Source organism: Neovison vison, chromosome 1 (assembly GCF_020171115.1).
Source record: "Neovison vison isolate M4711 chromosome 1, ASM_NN_V1, whole genome shotgun sequence".
In the NCBI taxonomy this organism is placed as follows: Eukaryota; Metazoa; Chordata; class Mammalia; order Carnivora; family Mustelidae; genus Neogale; species Neogale vison.
This window is the reverse complement of record NC_058091.1, coordinates 71135224-71154075: the sequence shown is the minus strand read 5'-3', so window position 1 is coordinate 71154075 and position 18852 is coordinate 71135224. Positions and strand designations below refer to the sequence as shown.

The 18852-nt window shown below is 41.3% G+C and overlaps 1 protein-coding gene across 1 annotated transcript in view; it reads right to left on the bottom strand.

The window, feature by feature from the left end:
* Positions 1 to 15760, bottom strand: part of ARHGAP18 (Rho GTPase activating protein 18) — a 194347-nt gene extending 178587 nt beyond the window's left edge. Inside the window, exon 1 of the mRNA XM_044249111.1 lies at positions 15367 to 15760. Coding sequence (XP_044105046.1) covers positions 15367 to 15410 — 44 coding nt within the window. The 5' untranslated portion in view covers positions 15411 to 15760. The remainder of the gene's footprint in view (positions 1 to 15366) is intronic.
* Positions 15761 to 18852: the final 3092 nt, after the last annotated feature.

Genomic DNA, 18852 nt, shown 5'->3' with positions numbered 1-18852 from the left:
CTCAGTTCCATCACCTGTAAAATATACATCATTATATCTATCATCACATCTATCTCAGGGGGCTATTATAGAGAAAGAAAAATGGGTGCAGTCGCTAGTAGAGTTTATGGTTATGGATGTAGTCAGCTAGTGGCAACTATTTTTTTTTTAAATCTTTATTTATTTGACAGAGAAAGAGAGATCACAAGTAGGCAGAGGCAGGCAGAGAGAGAGGGGGGAAGCAGGCTCCCTGCCAAGTAGAGAGTCTGATGCGGGGCTCAATCCCAGGACCCTGGGATCAAGACCTGAGCCGAAGGCAGAGGCTTTAACCCACTGAGCCACCCAGGCACCCCTATGTGGCAACTATTTTTTTAAGATTGTATTTATGAGAGAGAGAAAGAGGAACCAAGAAAGAGGGACAAGCAGACTCTGTGCTAAGTACAGAGCCTGGTGAGGGTTCAATCTCATTGCCCTGAGATCATAACCTGAGCTGAAATCAAGAGTCGAAGGATTAACTGAACCACCCAGGTGCCCCCAAGTGGCAGCCATTTTTTAAAGATTTTATTCATTTATTTGACAGACAGAGAGATATCACAAGTAGGCAGCAGGAGGGTGGGGGGAAGCAGGCTCCCTGGGGAGCAGAGAGCCCAACACAGGGCTTGGCCAGAACGCTGAGATCATGACGTGAGCAGAAGGCAGAGGCCCAACCCACTGAGCCCCCCAGACCCCCAGTGGCCACCATTTTTAATATTGTATGAGTATCCCTATAAAATGGGCTTCTCATAAGCCAATATTTCATTGGATCAGCTCCCATCTTGGCAAGTCAAATTTGGATCTGTAGAATAACTAGAGGATCCTTTCTACTAGCAATCTGCCTCTGGTGGTATACTCCGTATAGTGTAATGTGTGAGATTAGTGTTCTAGTGCTCAGGTAGGTCTAAACCCCACCTTCACCTATTGGCCAAGTGACCTCAGACTTTCCACTTGACTTCTCTGTGGTAATGTTTTAACACATGTCATATAGTGATGATGATAATACCTATCTCATTTTTTTTTTTTTTGGTGAGGATTAAATGTGTTGCTATATGTACCTGACATATAGCAAATGTTTTATAATTTCTGTTAAGAACTAGCTATAACTTAAAACAAGTCATTTATTTGGTACAACTGCTATCACACTGTCATAGAACTGATATTTAACTAAACCTAAATTTTCAAAAAAAGATTAATATAGAGGTTGATTTCCTTCATCTGAAATAACTAGGAACATTTCTATATTTTAGGTGCTTCCAATATTATTGTTTAAAAATGTCCTCTTGAAAGATCTGTTTGATAGAAGGATTTCTGGGTTGGGTTGTTGTTGTTTTTTTTTTTTTTTTTTTGGTTGGTTTTGAAGGATGTGTCTTATATAATAATAATTTCCCAGGGTACCGGGTGGCTCAGTTGTTAATCGCTGCCTTAGGCTCAGGTCATGATCCCAGGGTCCTGGGATTGAGCCCTGCATCAGGCTCCCTGCTCGGAGGGAAGCCTGCTTCTCCCTCTCTCACTCCCCTTACTAGTATTCCCTCTCTCTCTGTCTCTCTCTCTCCCAAACAAATAAACAAATCTTTAAAAATAATAATAATAATTTCCCCCAATTTCTTCCTCTATGCAATATAAGTGTACCGAATGCTTATCCCTATTGTTTACTCAATCCCCAGGACAGTGCTTCCAGGGGAAGGGCATGACCATTTTCCAGAATGTACTGATGAGGAACTAAAGCCTTTAGAGAAATTTAGTAACTTACCCAAGTTTACAGAGCTGGTGTATATGGAAAACAAATAAAACAAATGAAAAAAACCCAGCCAGAATCCCGATCAGGAATGTTTATAACTACTATGTAAAACGACCTTTCTACTTAAAAATGGTTGAAACCAGTTTCCGTTAACACTTCAAAGTGAAATAATCCCCTGATCCTAAAGCAAATTGTTATACTTCTCCAAGTCCCTGTTTCCCTCCCATATAGGATGACAATGATTAGATCAGGTGGTCCAAAATACCAGAAACACCAGAATTTAAAGCACATATTTTTTACTTAATACATCTGGCTGATGAATCTAGAAATGTATTTATTTAAAATTTAAAAATATGGGGCGCCTGGGTGGCTCAGTGGGTTGAGGCCTCTGCCTTCGGCTCAGGTCATGATCTCAGGGTCCTGGGATCGAGTCCCACATCAGACTCTTTGCTCAGCAGGGAGCCTGCATCCCCCCCCCCTCTGCCTGCCTTTCTGCCTACTTGTGATCTCTGTCTGTCAAATAAATAAATAAAATCTTTAAAAAAATAAAATAAAATAAAATTTAAAAATACATCTACTCATAATTTTTCTGTTGTATTGTCTAATTGGTGTTCTAAAATTTAACAATTATCAGTATCAGTTCAACAGAAGTTTAAATTTGATATTATCTAATTCAGAATTCAAAAAGTATAAGGATATCTGTTCTTATGCATAAGGCATTTTAACTCTGTATTTAGTCATTTTGATAATATCCAAATTTTCTATAAGCCCAGAATTTTAAAACACCAATTATCCCACATGATCTGACTTGCTAAAATCTACAATATATTGGGGCACCTGGGTGGCTCACTGGGTTAAGCCGCTGCCTTCATCTCAGGTCATGATCTCAGGGTCCTGGGATGGAGCCCTGCATAGGGCTCTCTGCTCAGCAGGGAGCCTGCTTCCCTCTTTCTCTCTGCCTGCCTGTCTACTTGTGATCTCTCTCTCTCTCTCTCTCTGTTAAATAAATAAATAAATAGATCTTAAAAAAAAATCTACAATGTATTAAATCTGTCTGAAAGATATAAAATATGATAAAACTGGTTTGTTGACTTATTTCACATATTCTCTCATTTTATAGTATATAAATATTTAATGGTAAACATGTCACCTCTTTAATCATTGGCCAGTCTCAATCTCTGTATTTTGGTAAACACAAAACAATGGGGAAATCTGCCACAAGTCAACCTGAATATTAGCAGAAGAAAACATTACCTGCTGGCATTTTGTTTTTATTTTCAAGTCAGCCAAACGTTAATAATAGAAAGAAAAAATACTTAATTAGTGAAACTTACATTCTTCTTTTCATTTATTTAAAAAAAATTTTTTTAAGTAAGCTCTACGCCCAACATGCAGCTTGAACTCACAGCCCCAAGCTCAAGAGTCCCATGCTCTCCCTACTGGGCCAGCCAGGTGCCCTGAAACTGACATTCTTTAACGCTCAGTTAGTATATGTTCAATAATTGGAAAGGGGCTACTTGCTCTTATGGTACTGACATGACAGCACTAATCTAGACTAAGCCCCCATACATCGTCCCATACCGCCAAGCCTATTCAGTGGCCTGGCCAAGTATGTAAAATCAGTAGTGGTTCATAAGAAAAAGGAACTGAGCCTATGACAAATTAACAGGTTACTGCAGAAATTGTATTTGGTGTAGAAGGAAGGAAAGGGAGGACTCTCCCCATCCCTGACCATCAACTGTGAGCTCTACAGTCTTTCACATAATACTCTCTGCATCCTCTTCACAGCACTCACAACTCTGACAAGTTTATACAGGCTGTCTCTTTCCCACCAAAATTCAGGTTTCCGGACATCAGGAAATATCCTGCCTTCTCACTCCCGTGTCCTATTGTCTCCAGGAGCACCTGACACATTAAAGATGCTCAAAACACAGTTACTGAGTAATGAATGAAAGCAAGCAAGTGGTTAAACAATGACCTTGTGTTTCTACACATTCTTTTTTATCCCTTGCTATTAGTTGTTGTCCTTTCCATGGCTCCACCATGGAAATTTCCTCTCGCCTTGGTTAACAACAATGCCTTCGTCTCAACACTCTTCCCAGCCAAGGACGGCCAGGGATTATTTGGAGTTGAGCTATGAGAAGTCCTCTTGAGCCCGAGCTCTAAGGATATCTGCACTTGAACAACACAACTTTCCTTCTGGGTGAGAGACTTGAGAACAGTTCCACCTCTCTTTATGAAACTTCTAAGGTGTTTTTCATAGACTAGATGCTTTCACTGAATAATGTTAACTTTGCAGTCTCTAGCATGTCCAGAGTTACAAGATTCTATACATATGAAGAGACTTACCTCTTAGAAGCACCGTCTTTCATGAAGGGATGTATATTGTAGCCACCATTCTGACCCATGACTTGGGTAAGATGTCCTCCTACATGGGATCCTTGCTTTCTAAATGACAAGCCAACATCCAACAGACAAGCTGACATCCAACCCACAGCTACCTGCAGACCTCTCTGCTCCACCCCAAGCCTCCACAAATCTGTAGTAGTTCTGGCAAGGCCCCATGCAAACTGCACATGAAGGCACCAGGCTTACCATCAGGCCTTCCATATTCCTTTCCCCTTTAGTTACTTCCACTTGGAAGTAGGCCTCATGTGGCCAAACCTGGGGAGGGGGCAGTGACTACAGTAGGTGCTCTAACATGGTTGTAAGGCCAACCTTCACCTCATGCTTTGGGAGTTAAACTGCACAACGCATCAGATCCCTTCCAATGGAGGCATAAGCAATCAGACAAATGGTAGCCTTGTTGGTATCATAGAAGTATCATCGGGGACCTGGGTCTGTTATACTAATTTTAAGCCCAGCCATGCCCTGCTGTCTTCTAAACTGCACTTGTTGTCATTTGAATCAGGCCCTTTTTTATTGACAACCCAGACAAGCCCGAAACCTATGCCCCCAGCAGAACAGACCTACAGACCTTCCAGAGCTCTATGGGAGAAGACCATACTCCATGCACAGGCACAAGAGTACCCAAGAAGCTTTTTGAATTACAGATCCCTGGTCTATCTTCATATAGAAAATTTTGATTCAGGAAAATTGAGGTCAAGCCAGAGAATCTGTACTCTTTCAACATTTATTCATTACCCCTACTTCTACCCAACCATTCAAGCAACCGCCTCATGGTTTCTGAAAAACACTCATTTTGGGAATCCACTGACTGACCTAGACTGCACTCCTATGAGCAATTCGAAAAGCAACACTATCTAAGTCATTTTGCTCTCAGAACAAGGGGAGCACTCCTTCTTTCACTCATTCATTTGCACATCAGGCACCAGGCTAAAAATATGCAGGGAAATAAAGATGAAAAAGATACAGTTCCTGGGGGCAGGGCTAACTTCACTACTGTGGGGTCCAGGACAAAATGCAGGGTCCCTTGTTCAGAAAGTAGTAAGCATTTCAAGACAGTGACAGCAGAGCATTAAACCAAGCATAGGTCCCATCTGAATGTGCACAAAGCATATTCATATTGGGAACCCCTGGACGTAAAGGGCCTTCCTAACAGCAGTGCAGAAAACAACTACTCATTTTGCTCTCAAAACGAGAGCTCTGAGCTCTGCCTAGGTCACTGGCCTTGTCTGTGTGTAAGGCGGGAATCTGGAACATTCCCACCTGAGAAATGACATTCAAACAGACAAAAAGTGATGAGATAACTGAAAAACACTCATCATCATGAAAGAGTCTCCATTTCAATAAATTCTTGTAGTTGAATGAGTAGCCCTAACACTTCCAATGAAGGAGCTTAAAATAACCACAGAATAATGAATTACTATTCTCTATTACTTTCAGGTTTTCCTGGGTACTGCTATTTTCTAGAAGCTACAAAAATTAGTACTTAGGAATAAAGGCCCCTCTTTTTTTTTTTTTAAGATTTTATTTATTTATTTGACAGAGAGACACAGCAAGAGAGGGAACACAAGCAGGGGGAGTGGGAGATGGAGAAGCAGGCTTCCCGCAAGCAGGGAGCCCAATGTGGGACTCAATCCCAGGACCCTGGGACCATGACCTGAGCCGAAGGCAGACGCTTAATGACTGAGCCACCCACGTGCCCTTTAGGGCCCTAAAGCCTCCTCTTTGTAGAGCTGACAGAGGCATAAGTAAGTGATATTCATGAGTTCATGAAAAGGAAAAAAATTACAAGTCTTCATTTCTACTTTGCTCACAATATCTTCCCAATATTCTTTCTAATCTTCTAAGGAAATGCCAAAAAAAAAAAAAGAAGTGAAAATTTTCATTCAAGACAGCCAGTTTGAAACTTGATTTAATTCAAATGCACTAAATAAATGAGCTCTTCCATACTTTAGAACATTAGCCTTGTTAAGTCATTTGTCAAACTCATATTCTGACATTTCACGTGAGTAACCATCATGATTTCATAATATAGAATTATGTAGTTTAAGACATTGACGACTGCTTTGTTGTAAGGATTTGGGGATCTATAAACCCAAATCTAGGTATTTCTATTCCTATCCTTTTAAAGGTCAGAGAGAGGGCAGAAAAAAGTGCAAACCAAAAGCATGACCAAAAATGCCTGTCCCTTCATAAACACAGTACTTCAAAGGTCTTTGTACGGCTCATGACGGTTGAGGTTACTACATTAGCTGTCAAAGTGCCAAAGACTCGGTTCTTCTACATTTACTATTTCATGGTTGCTTTGCTTTATTTGCATTCTGACATAATACTCAGCTTCAGAACATTACAAATAGCAATCAACAGAATTAAAATGAACACAGCTTTATAGCATGCTGAAATTGTGGCTAAGGGGGACAAAGTTCTCTGAGCAAAAGCACATATGGAGGAATGGGGCTCTGTGTTGTTTTAAAGACACCTACCCAGATGTTAAAGAATGTGTTCCCCCCGCACACAGAGGAGGAAGAGTCAGGAAAGGAGACTTTCCATGCCATTTCCAGCAGGCACTTGTATACTTCACCTTGCTATCGTGAACCCTTAGGTCACGGAATAGGAGTTGTTCATGCCCCTATTCAGAATGAAACCTCACTTTCAAGAAAAGAGGTAAAGGGAATCATCAGATACTGATTTAAAATTAATTTTACTCAGGGAAAGAAAATTTACAAACTCACACATCAAGTTTGCTAAGGAAAAGAAAAAATTATCTACTAAATTGAACACAGTGTACTTTTTGGACTTTTTTTTTTTTTAAAGTCCACTGATAAATGTAACGTACATACACAAAACCAGATTCCAGTTTAGAGTTTTTAAAACTGAGAATATAACGAAATCTGTATCTCACTGTTATTTCAAGCTTTTTAGTCAAAACCTCTTAGATACACCTTAATCAGCAAAGCCCATAGTATAGTTTCAAAAGCATGTTGACTAAATAAGTTTTCTTCAAAATCATTCTTTTTAAAATACAGACCAATGCTGGGGATTCTGACTTGGTAAGTCTAGGGTGAGACTCAAGCTTTTTTTTTTTTTTTTTTTTTTAATAAAATGTTTTTAAATTCACTAGATGATTCTGAAACAGAGAGCTAAGTCTCAGGACTCTTGTTCTAAACCAATGGTTCTCAAAGTCTGGCCTCCAGGCCAGAAGTATCAGCAACATCTGGGAGCTTGTCGGTAAGGCCCCTTCTGGATCACCACCCAGACCTACTGAATTAGAACCTTACTGGGGGAGGGGCGCACACTGCAGCTTAGCAAGCCCTCCAGGTGATTCTGATTCATGTTCAAGTTTGAAAATTGCTGTTTAATTAAAAAATAAGGCCACATCATTTGTCTTGTAATGCCTAAAACAAAGCAACCAGACCTTTCAGCAGGTTTTCTTTTTATAGTTTCTTTATTCAACACACAAATCAAAATAAATCTCAGAAATGTATTTCTCCCTAAAAGAACCTAACAGCTGCTACTTTGGACATGTTTCTATAAGCAATCACTCTGACTACCTTGAGCTCAGCCTCCAGCTCCTTTCCTGGGTTAGGACAGAGGTCAGCAAACTTTCGCTGTAAAGACCCAAAGAGTAAAGGTTTTCAGCCCAGCAGGCCACATGGTCTCTATCATAGCCACTCAGCTCTGCCGTTTACCATGCATAAAGGACGGGTGTGGCTGTGTTCCAATAAAACTTTACTTACAAAAACAGCTGTCAGGTCAGATTTGGCCCAAAGGCTATAGTTTGCTGACCCCTGAGTTTAATAAATAATGGCAGACTAGTTGGGGGAAGTGGACTGTGGAGAGGAATGAAACATACCATCTCTCACCCAAGAATGCATATTCTCTCATGAGCACAGACTTAGCCAATCTGGAAGCTATTCCAGGTGAAGGAGAACAGGCTAGAAAGAAAAAGTGGCGTGTCTCTTGTTTATTTATAACTTATTCTCACAGAAATACTAATTAGGTGCATTCTAGGTGCCTGGCACCAAACATCAAAACCCTACCCCCATAAACCCAAGTCCAACAGAAGAAAAAATAGAAATTGGAAATAATGCCATGTGAGACAGCCACACAATGAAATATTTAGTGTTCCAAAGAATGAGCTATTATGTCATGAAAAGGCAACAGGAAAACAAATACATATTACTACCTGAATGAAGCCACTTTGGAAAGACTACATACTGTAGGATTCTAACTATAGGACATTGTGAAAAAGGCAAACGATGGAGACAGTAAAAAGATCAGTGTTGCCAGGGATTAGGGCAGAGGGCAGATGAATCAAGAGAGCACAGTGCACTTTAAGGGCAGTGAAACTACTGTGTAAGATAGTATACTGGGAGATACATGCATCATAGATTTGTCCAAACCCACAGAATGTAGGAAACCCAGAGTGAACCCTAAAGTCAACTATGGACTCTGGGTGATGATGATGTGTCAATGGAGGTTGAACAATTGTAACAGATGTCTTCCTCTGGTGAGGCATGTAGATAATGGGAGAGGCTACGCCTGTGTGGGAGCAGAGAGTACCTGGGAAACATCTTGACTTTATTTTGTATTTAGAAGTGCCAAAGATTTTTTAAGAAGTCCATTAAAAAGCAATATTCTCTACCATAGAGTGAAAAAGAGATCTGATCGGAATATCAGTAGAGGGATAGTAGAATGTAAAAATAACGCCAGTGAGACATCTGATATGATAGTGTCGTTCTAATCATGACGGTTTGATTCCATTAAGTCACAACCTGACCCATTAATCCATGGACCTCAGCTCATGGTTTCAGGGCTCAATGTACTAATTGCATAATGAGCGCACAAGGCTGAAGAAAGAAGCCTGGTCCAAAGACCCCCCCAAACTGTGTAATAACTGTAATAATGACCCCAACCAGCATCCCCCTTTTCTCCCATCATGGCCTCTCTCTTTGTAGGTATCTTGCCATTAGGCTGTACATTCATAGAGGGCAAGTCCATACTTTATTCATCCTTGGGTCTCCAAGAACTAATGCATCGGGAACATGGAAGGCACACAATAAATACTGTATTATAACAGGAAATGAATAAATTGCCGTTTATTGAGTGGCCACTAAAAAATGCTTTAAAATGGATCAGATTGCTCTGGGAAGATATAAGGGATGACTGACAATCCCTGAAGGAGCTATGAAACAGACAGTAGCAGGTCCAGGCCTCTGGGAAGGAACAGGATTATGCCACTTGAAGAACAAGGAGAAACATATTCCAGGTAGAGGAAACGGCAAGTGCAGAGGCAAAAAGCTGAAGACTAAACACTGAGGAAATGAAGAGAAAATCAATATAGCTGGCCCACAGGGTAAACCAGTGAGGAAAAGGAGATTAAAAAAAAAAAAGAAAAAGATGATGAAGGAAAATTTAGATGATGTACCTTATGTCTGAGAAATTCCGAGATTATCCAAACATACGGCATTGTACCATATAATCTGGAAACTGTTATGATCAAATACTTGAAAGTAGAAAGTCCCAATAAATCACTCTCACTGTAGCACAGAGGCCCGAATCAGGGGTTATTGCTGGAGCATGCTTAATGGACACAGTGAAAGAAGCTGACCACAAAACAGTGACCAGTGGAATGGGTAGAAGAAAAAAAAATTGAGAGGCTTTTCTGATTTTGCATAGCTATTCTTTCCTATTAGATGGGGAAGAAAGAGCAAAGGAAGATTTCTCCCCTGTCTCACTTGGGAGACTTTAGAACAGGTAAGATCCTTACCTGAGTCAGGAGACAGAGCAGGAGAAGCAAGCAAGCTTGGAATAAGACCCTATTCTTTTGTGGATTTGTTGAACTTCAGACATTTGGGGAAAGATAAAGTATAGTCTCAAATGTTTGTTTAACAGTGTAACTTACATGAAACCACTCTGAAAACTTGAAAACACAATGCAAACTACTAATATTTTTAACAGTAACCAATATGTGATGCACCTGTAAAAGGTAATGCATGTCAAAACCAGAGTAGGGGTCAAATGGTCACATTTTTAGGGAGCCACAGAAGAGGAATGCCAGATTGCCCCCCTACCAATAAGTACCTCGGGGAAGTGAAGGCCTATCAACACATACCTAGAAAAATAAACGTCTGGTCCTCTCAGCTGTAAGATTACTCTTGGCCCAGGCCACGACAGGCCACGCCTCCCTCCCAAAATCACTGGACTAATGTTAGTGAAAAATAGTCCAGAAACAGCTAGAAAGTTCTAGTACCATCTCCTCAAAAGCAGGGAGAGTAAACAACACAATTTACATCTAAGTTCAAAGGGTCAAATTCAGCTTTCCTAATCCCAAGGGGTGTCAAGGAATTGATTTGAGACAAGGGAGGGGATGGTTTATTTTTTAAGATTATTTATTGAACAAGGGGGAGGGCCAAAAAGAGAGAGGAGAAGGGGAGGTAGGGAGTGAGTGGGGTGGGGAGAGAGAGAGAGAGATTGATTCTCCTACAGACTCTCCCCTGAGCTTGGAGCCCATCACTGGGCTTGATCTCATGACCCTGAGATCACCATTTGAGATGAAACCGAGAGTGGGACACCTAAACAACCGAGCCACCCTGGCACCCTGGCAGGGGATGGTTTATTAAGACAGCATTCACTGCAGATCATAGAGCCCCAGGATCTGGGGTACAGTGAAATATTTAATGAAAAAAGAAGGGACTGACTCTATGGCACAGAAACTGATTGTTTCATTCAGACTTAGACATTTTCTAGTTTATTTAAACCTACAGCTGTTTTATCAGAATACCCAGAATAAACTAGTTTCCTAAAAATAATATACTGGCTTCGAAAAGGATTCAGGCAATAGATAACAAAAATATTCCATGTCAAATTGAGTGGTAAGATTGTGGAATATTTCATTTCTTTTGAAAGCAGGTCCCTGTATTTCCCAAGTTTGCTATAGGACACCTACCAAATATATTATAGGGATTAAACTTCGGTGGTAGGATTATGATTTCATACTTTTGGGAACATTTCTGTGTATTTTTTAGGTTTTTCTATGGCAAAAATACATCACTTCTGTAATCAGAAATAAAATGTAATTTGCAGAGGAAAGAAAGTCATTCATGCCGGCTTCTTCCTCCTTGCCTCCTTAGTTCAAGCTACTTATGACACCTCCTGTCTGTGACATAAATTCCAGCTTTCTCTCTGGCCCTACGGTGACTTCTCCATTTAGCAGCCATCGTGCTCCTTTAAAATGTAGAGTCCTCCAGTAGGTTCGCTGCACAGAGAATTCATCCTCTGCAAGACCCATGCACCTGGCCCTGGCCTATCCCTCCCTCTGATTTTATCTCCTAATTTACTCCTCCCCCCACACCTGTCCCTAATTCCTATCCACTCCTACCCCTGTCCACCACCACACCTTTCCCTAACCCTCTCCCTCCCCAATGCCTTTCTCCTCCCAGCCATACTGTTTTACATCTGTCTCTAGAACAAACCAAGCAACCAGGAACAGATCCTCAGACTTCACCTCCATACTCGTCCCAAATCAAAGGCTGTCTCTTCAGAGAGGGCTTCCCTGAGTGCCCTTCCGGGAGACACATTCCATACTATTTCTTGTTCTGCTCTTCACAGCACTTACAAGGACCTGGTATTATTTTATTTATGGTCTCCCTCCCCATTTGAACCACCATCCTCTCCCTTTATAAACCCCTTGAGAACTGGAACCTTATTCATCTTGTTCAAACATCTGTCCTGAATATCTCCACAGAGCTTGTCCTATAGATGCACAATGAACTTTGGTAAGGGGGTAGGGGTTATCAGCTGGCAAAATTTTATCTGCACACTGCCTTCAAGTTTATTTTATGCTGTATTTGAGGAACTGATTAAGATGACACATTTTCTTTCTCAGCACACCATGACATCACCATTGCTAGACTGTGTGATATACGGAAGTAGAAGCAGAAAAAGAAGGTTATCATTCTTCTTTCCTATGCTTTTCCCAGGGGCTACTTGGAACTGAACTAAGAGATTCGCCAGGTTAACTCTGCAATGGCTTACAATTTTTTTTTTTTTTTAACATGTGCTCTAACCAAGACATTCAAACACAATAGCGCAAGAAACTTCAAGATAAAGGAGGGAGTGGAATGTAGATACCTGTATATTCCCAAAAATGCAGATATTCAGATAAAAACTAGATTTGTACTCTTATCTTCCCATTGCTGAGCTACTCAGCAGAACACAATGTCACAGAGAAACAAAACCAGACCTATCCTCACACCTTAGGATGTCTTTGTATTCCCAAATTAAGTTCCTGGCAGTGACAATCTGAAAGTTGCTGGCAGGCCTAGAAGCTAACTATGCTCTTGAAAAAGGCCCAGAATCCCTGGGATTTGGTACATAAATATATGAAGTCTAGAACTAGTTTGATGTCTCGCTTCTTGTCTGGATTCCAGTTAATATTGAGAAATTCTAGTTCTGTATGGTTAGTTATCTTCTCCTTAAGTTGCTGAAACCCAAGCTAAACATTGTCCTAAATAATGGAAAACACGTTTATCAAATCAAAAGCAATCAGTGACTGACCCCTTTCATGGCCCTCAAAGATAGTTGACGAGCTCTTTTTAAACTGCCACAGAAAATCTGACAGGAGGGATAGCTGAGAAAGTTCCATAAAATTATTAAAATGAAAACATTTCTATGTGGCTCCTCTATCGAAAACATGTGAGATTTATCCTGATCGAGGTTTTGAGAATCAACATGTTGCAGCTGAAGTGGGTTCGAATCCTAAACACTACTTGAGCCTGTCTCCAAAACAGGGGTAGAAACGGAGAAGCAGATAGAAGTTCTTATTTAATGAAGGAAAAGACTGGAACACATACCTACTAGGGCAGAAGTACTACCACTATTCGATTGTTAAGAGGAAAAATGAAATTCATTACATTTCAAGTGCTTCCTTCACAGACTGAGGGAGTTTGTGACTGCCCACCTGTTTCCTATCTGATATGGAAGAGCCATTAGCACTGGGTAGTGAGACAGGGACAGGTTAGTAACAGATAATAAAAGGGCGGGATGGCCTACCACCATTCTCAACTCTTCTAAAGGGGAACACAATGACTGGCACTGGGATCCACAGGGGAGAGAGGAGGAGAAGAAACCGAATGGCCTACCTAATATCCAAATGTAGAGTAACTTTGTTTCCTGTTTTCCTGTTTTCTTCTTCCAACTGATCATTAAGACACTGTACCAGGCGATGGCTGACAGGAGTCCTGAACTTTCTGTCTAGCTAGAACCAGAATGATCACTGCTAATTAGGTAGGGGACAAAAACACCTCTCAGAAACCATCCCACAGAAAGACACCAAGAACGAGAAGAGGCGGGCCTCCGATGATAGTTTCTCTCAATAAAATCCCGGGTCTTTTGGAGCTTCTGAAAAGGGCGCTTCTTACGTCAACTCCACGGAGGGACACCGGGACTGGTGCTCAGCTAGTGTGAATCTACAAACATGAGAGGCCAGACTTTTACCCTCAGAGTCCCTGGGCAGCTTTTGTCTTCCCACAGGTCAGCTGTGAGTTCAGAACTTCGGGGTGTCAGGACTGTATAGAGCCGTGAAGTTTACACCAGAAAAGGGAGGAAGAGATGGATTTCTCCCAGTTCCCAGGCTCGTAATGGGACTTTATAGAACTCTGTAGAGTTCTTCTGTAGAACAAAGCCTGTTAACTCAAGGCAGTTGGTTCCAGTCCCTACACAATAAACTCGAAATAGGAATGTGTAGGTCTGGGTGGCCTAGCTCCCTCACACTTTCGTACTAGAGGTTGTTCACTTGTTCAGAGTTAAATGGGCCCACGAGGGAATGCATCACACACACCTGTTGTTAAAACGGAAGGTGGCTTTAGGGGAGGATGAAATAGATGCAGGAAATTAAGGCACTCATCGTGATAAGCACTGAGCCCTTTGTAGAAGTGTTGAATCACTATACTGTACACCTGAAACTAATATACCACTGTATTTTAATCATACTTGAACGTAAAACCTTAATTAAAAATTACTGACTAAACATCACCCCCTACTAAAGAAGGCCTTAAAAGCAATAATCTGTCCAGAAATTCTAACTTTTTTCCAAATATTTCCATTATTTCCTTATCTTTTTCCTTCCTCTATGTTTGGGTCCTTTGCTGTCATAGAGAAACAGCATACTGTTTTTAAGTGAGTTATTAATAAATTTATCTCTAAATTGAAGAAGTAAATTTAACAGCTGATTAGAAAGAAAACATTTTTCTACCCCATTTGATTTCCATCACTCTATGTTATGGAATACTTGTGGACCTCCTCTTGCTTAGTAGGTTGGGGTTAATTGAGAAAAGAGACCCTTTCTCTCAAAACCTCCAGTTTAATTAACAGTAATGAAACTGTAGCCACTATTCCATGACATTTTGGACAGTTTCTTTGGTAGTGCAGGGCTTACATTTATTTGAATGCTCTCTTTATGTTGTGAAAACTTTCTTCTTTTACATGAAGATCCATCTAAAGATGTTGACTCCAGCTTTCACCAAAAATATCATTTGCAACCACGAAGTTGATTTACATGTTTTTTACTCTTTAGCTGATGCCTCTGTGGAGAAGCTATCCTATTCAACACCCAAGGACATGAAGGGTGCTAATTTTTTTTTTTCTTTAAACTTGTGGACTCCTAATCATCTCTCAGGAGTAAAACGCTGAATATTTTGTTTTTACAAATAACCTGATACCTGTAGTATGAATGTTTCCTTTCCAGTCCGCTGAAGTTCAATGCTGAGCAAGGTTGATGTTGAATCTTAATATGACTCTCCCTCGGCTATAAGTGAAATTTAGAAATTTCACTTACATTTTCATTTTAAAAAGGCTGCCAATTACAACATCCACTTGCCTATATGTATCTGCCTGGAATATGCCAGATTTTTTTTTTTTTTTGTACTTTTAACATCATTTTGTAAACAGAGACCCAAATTTTACCAAGCAAGTGGGGGACAGGGATAAAAATAACAAGAGGTAATAAAGAACACTGACGTTTATTTCAACTTCATCCTGTAAGGATTTTTAAAATCACACAAAAAGTCCTTTTTCTCAGTTTTCGTTAAAAGCAAACCTGCAATGTGAGAGCAAGGCTAACAGTTACAAAACCCTCCCCAGCTGCGGATTTCAGAGCTAGCAAAAGCACTGAAAAGAGAAAAGCATGCAAAGGAACCCCCCCTTACCTGAAGTGAAAGCAGTACACCAGCTTGGTGACTACTGTAACCATCTTTCCCAAGTCAAGAGCCGGCAATGCCAGAGTGACAAGAAGTGAAGAAGGACGCGAGGCTTGGAGCCGCTGCCAGAATCTTGCCAGGGTCCTTTCTCCCGGGACACACCTCCCCTCTCTGGCTCCGAAGACAAGCGGCTCTCGCTCGCCCTTCACGGTTAATCACAAGCCCGTCGTTTCTGCTCCATCATCCAGCAGCTGCTGGAAGCACCGGCTGCAGCGTGCACGCCGGGGTGCTGAGAGGAGCCCCGCGCGGAGCAGGCGGAGTGCAGCCCGGGAGGGCCCAGGGCTGCGCGGTCGCAGCTGACGATCCTAAAGCCGCATGTTACTGGGCAGAGAGCAGCTTTCCAGGAACGAGGACCAGCTGCGGCACAGCCCCGGCACTTCCCGGAGCCCAGGACAAGCCGGAGCAGGCGGGGAGCTCAGGAAGCCGCCCGGCTACTGAGCATGCTCGGCTGGCCCAGGCGCGGCGAGGGCCTGTCAACCGGTGACTTCTCTTCCTGATTTGAGAAGGGGAGAATGCAGAAGTGTGCAGGGGTGAGATTGAGTGGAGGTGATTTCGTCAACGTGGAGATGACCTGCTCCCACCACCCCCCAAAAAAGAGATATATTGCATTGCAATTAGCAAATATTATCGATTAGATTGATAAAGATGTTTGGAAGCTATCAGTACTGTTTAGTCTTTCTGCACAGTTAAGCTGTCTCTGGGGTCAAGTATGTAGTGTAGGCAGTGAAAGGATTTTAAACCTAGAAAATCATTGTCACTCAAAGGTTTGGAATGAAGTTGCCTGCATTTGAAAGTCTGAGTAAGCAATGTGTCATAAATCAGTTGACATGTACACAATAAAATCTGCCTAAAGACAAGGACCTTCTTAAGAAAAACATTTTATAAGGTGTACAATTTTTGAGATTTAAATGTTAATTTATATCATAATAACTTACATTTTGAAGTTTAAACCTTTCAGATGGCAAGCTTCAGATACCAGGGAGTGTTGCTTATTCACGACTGTAAACACAAATCCTTTATCGGTGTTTGGTAAATGACAAGTACTCCATAAATGCTTGCTAGAAGATGAGTTATGGGTTAATCTGTAAATGGCATAGGCAGGCTGATGTCCTTGAATTTGATATGAACTCTTAACCTTCTCAGCTTCGTGTTTTGGGCAGAGCAAGTATTTGAAAATAGGAATACACAATGTTTGTGTAAGTGTCCAACACATAAGCAAATTAGTTTTAAAAATGATTTTCATTTTCGTGTTGTTGTTTTGTGTGTGTGTCTTCTTTTCTTCTCTTTCCAGCCCTCTAAGATAACTCTTAGGCAGCTGAGCCAAACCCAAAGCATGTTCTCTCTGCTACTGTTGAAACCAGGGACATTGACTCTCCATGGTTTTGCAGATAACAGAATTATTTCATTTTGAAAAACTTTAAGCCAGTCATTCCTGCCAAGTCTGTGGAGGATGATTCCAAGAGGCACTCATGGCTCAAAGCTAGGCCTGTGAAAATCCATACAGAATACATGGGTTAGCTGAGAGTCAGGTATTTCTGGAATCCTTACCAGGTATTACCTCGGCCCATTCATACAATCCCTTAGGCAGGAAAATTCCCTCTCTCGTTACTCCCCCTTCCTCTATCCTTCGACCACCTTTTCTTAAGTTAAGAGTCCTTGTCTCCTGAGTGCTTCTTGAGTCCAGAACATTTCCTAGCTCCCCTCTCCTATGTCTCTCCAGTGCAAACTTTTATAACCAGGCTTCCTGGATTGTCCTCAGCTAAATCATGCCTCACCTACCACCAGTGGTGAATTTTTTTTTTTAAAGATTTTATTTATTTATTTGACAGAGAGAGATCACAAGCAGGCAGAGAGAGAGGAGGAAGCAGGCTCCCCACTAAGCAGAGAGCCTGATGAAGGAGTCGATCCCAGGATTCTGAGATCATGACCTGAGCCGAAGGCAGAGGCTTAACCCCCTGAGCCACCCAGGAGCCCCCAGCGGTGAATTCTTTAAGGACTGAAACAATGCTGGCTATTGGCATCTATACAGTTGTCTACATTTGCACAATTACTTGTTTTTACATGTTTTCAGATTAGTTGAGGTACCCTAGGGAGTCCTTCTAATTGTACTGATCAATTACAAAATTGGCGGAGTTAATTTAGGGATATTTCCTAAAAGTGATTCCAGAAGGAAAAAAAATAATTTTTTCAATCAAGCCAAAGACTTCATAGCTGGAAAAGCAGATGTAGGCCTATTTGTGCAGACCTGATAAATATAGATAACTAGGGTAGAGTAGTTTGGTCTTTAATTCCTGCTTCTCTACCCCAAATAGTAATAGAGATGGAGGCATATCTATCCTTACCATGGGTCCTATGGATACACACATTTTATTTCATAGCAAAGACTCCTTATACCGTCTTTCTCATTAATGCCCTACATTTTTTTTTCTTTTTGCTATTCATCATTTTGCAGTGAATCTTGTTCTCAAAAACTACCCAACCAGCCCCTCTGTTTTAGTCCCTATCATATGATCTCCCTGATATGAGGAAGTGGTGATGCAACATGGGGGCTTAAGTGGGTAGGAGAAGAATAAATGAAACAAGATGGGATTGGGAGGGAGACAAACCATAAGTGACTCTTAATCTCACAAAACAAACTGAGGGTTGCTGGGGGGGAGGGGGGTTGGGAGAAGGGGGGTGGGGTTATGGACATTGGGGAGGGTATGTGCTTTGGTGAGTGCTGTGAAGTGTGTAAACCTGGCAATTCACAGACCTGTACCCCTGGGGATAAAAATATATGTTTATAAAAAATAAAAAATTATTAAAAAAAAAAAACCCCTACCCAACCACTCCCTCTGTTTTAGTCCCTTACTCTTCAATTCTTTTTCCATACTTCCCCTAAATTCTCTTGCTAAAATTCCTTTATCATTACAGTGAATTTTGTTAGGTGTCTTTGTAAGTCCTCCCAGGTTTCTCCTAGTAGATCTCCAATTATGATTATTTATTCATTCATTAAATAGTCCATTTGCCCAGTAATACCTTGACTGGTCTAACTGGTCTAATTTCCCACACCTTCACCATTCATTGGTTAAGAGATGGGTATGTGACCCAATTTTAAGCCATAAAGATGCTAAGAAAGTTTGCAACAGATGTCAGAAGTGTTTTTATTTTCTCATAAGTGAGAATTATGAAAAACACTAATGTCTCATTTTCAAACAGGTAAGCATGCAGCCCTTAATGTTACTGGGAACCATTCTTCTACCTTGAAAAGATGGTACTTGTAAAGAACCAATGCTGGGGGCGCCTGGGTGGCTCAATGGGTTGAGCCTCTGTCTTCAGCTCAGGTCATGATCTCGGGGGTCCTGGGATCGAGCCCCCCATCGGGCTCTCTGCTCGGCGGGGAGCCTGCTTCCCCCTCTCTCTCTGTCTGCCTCTCTGCCTACTTGTGATCTCTGT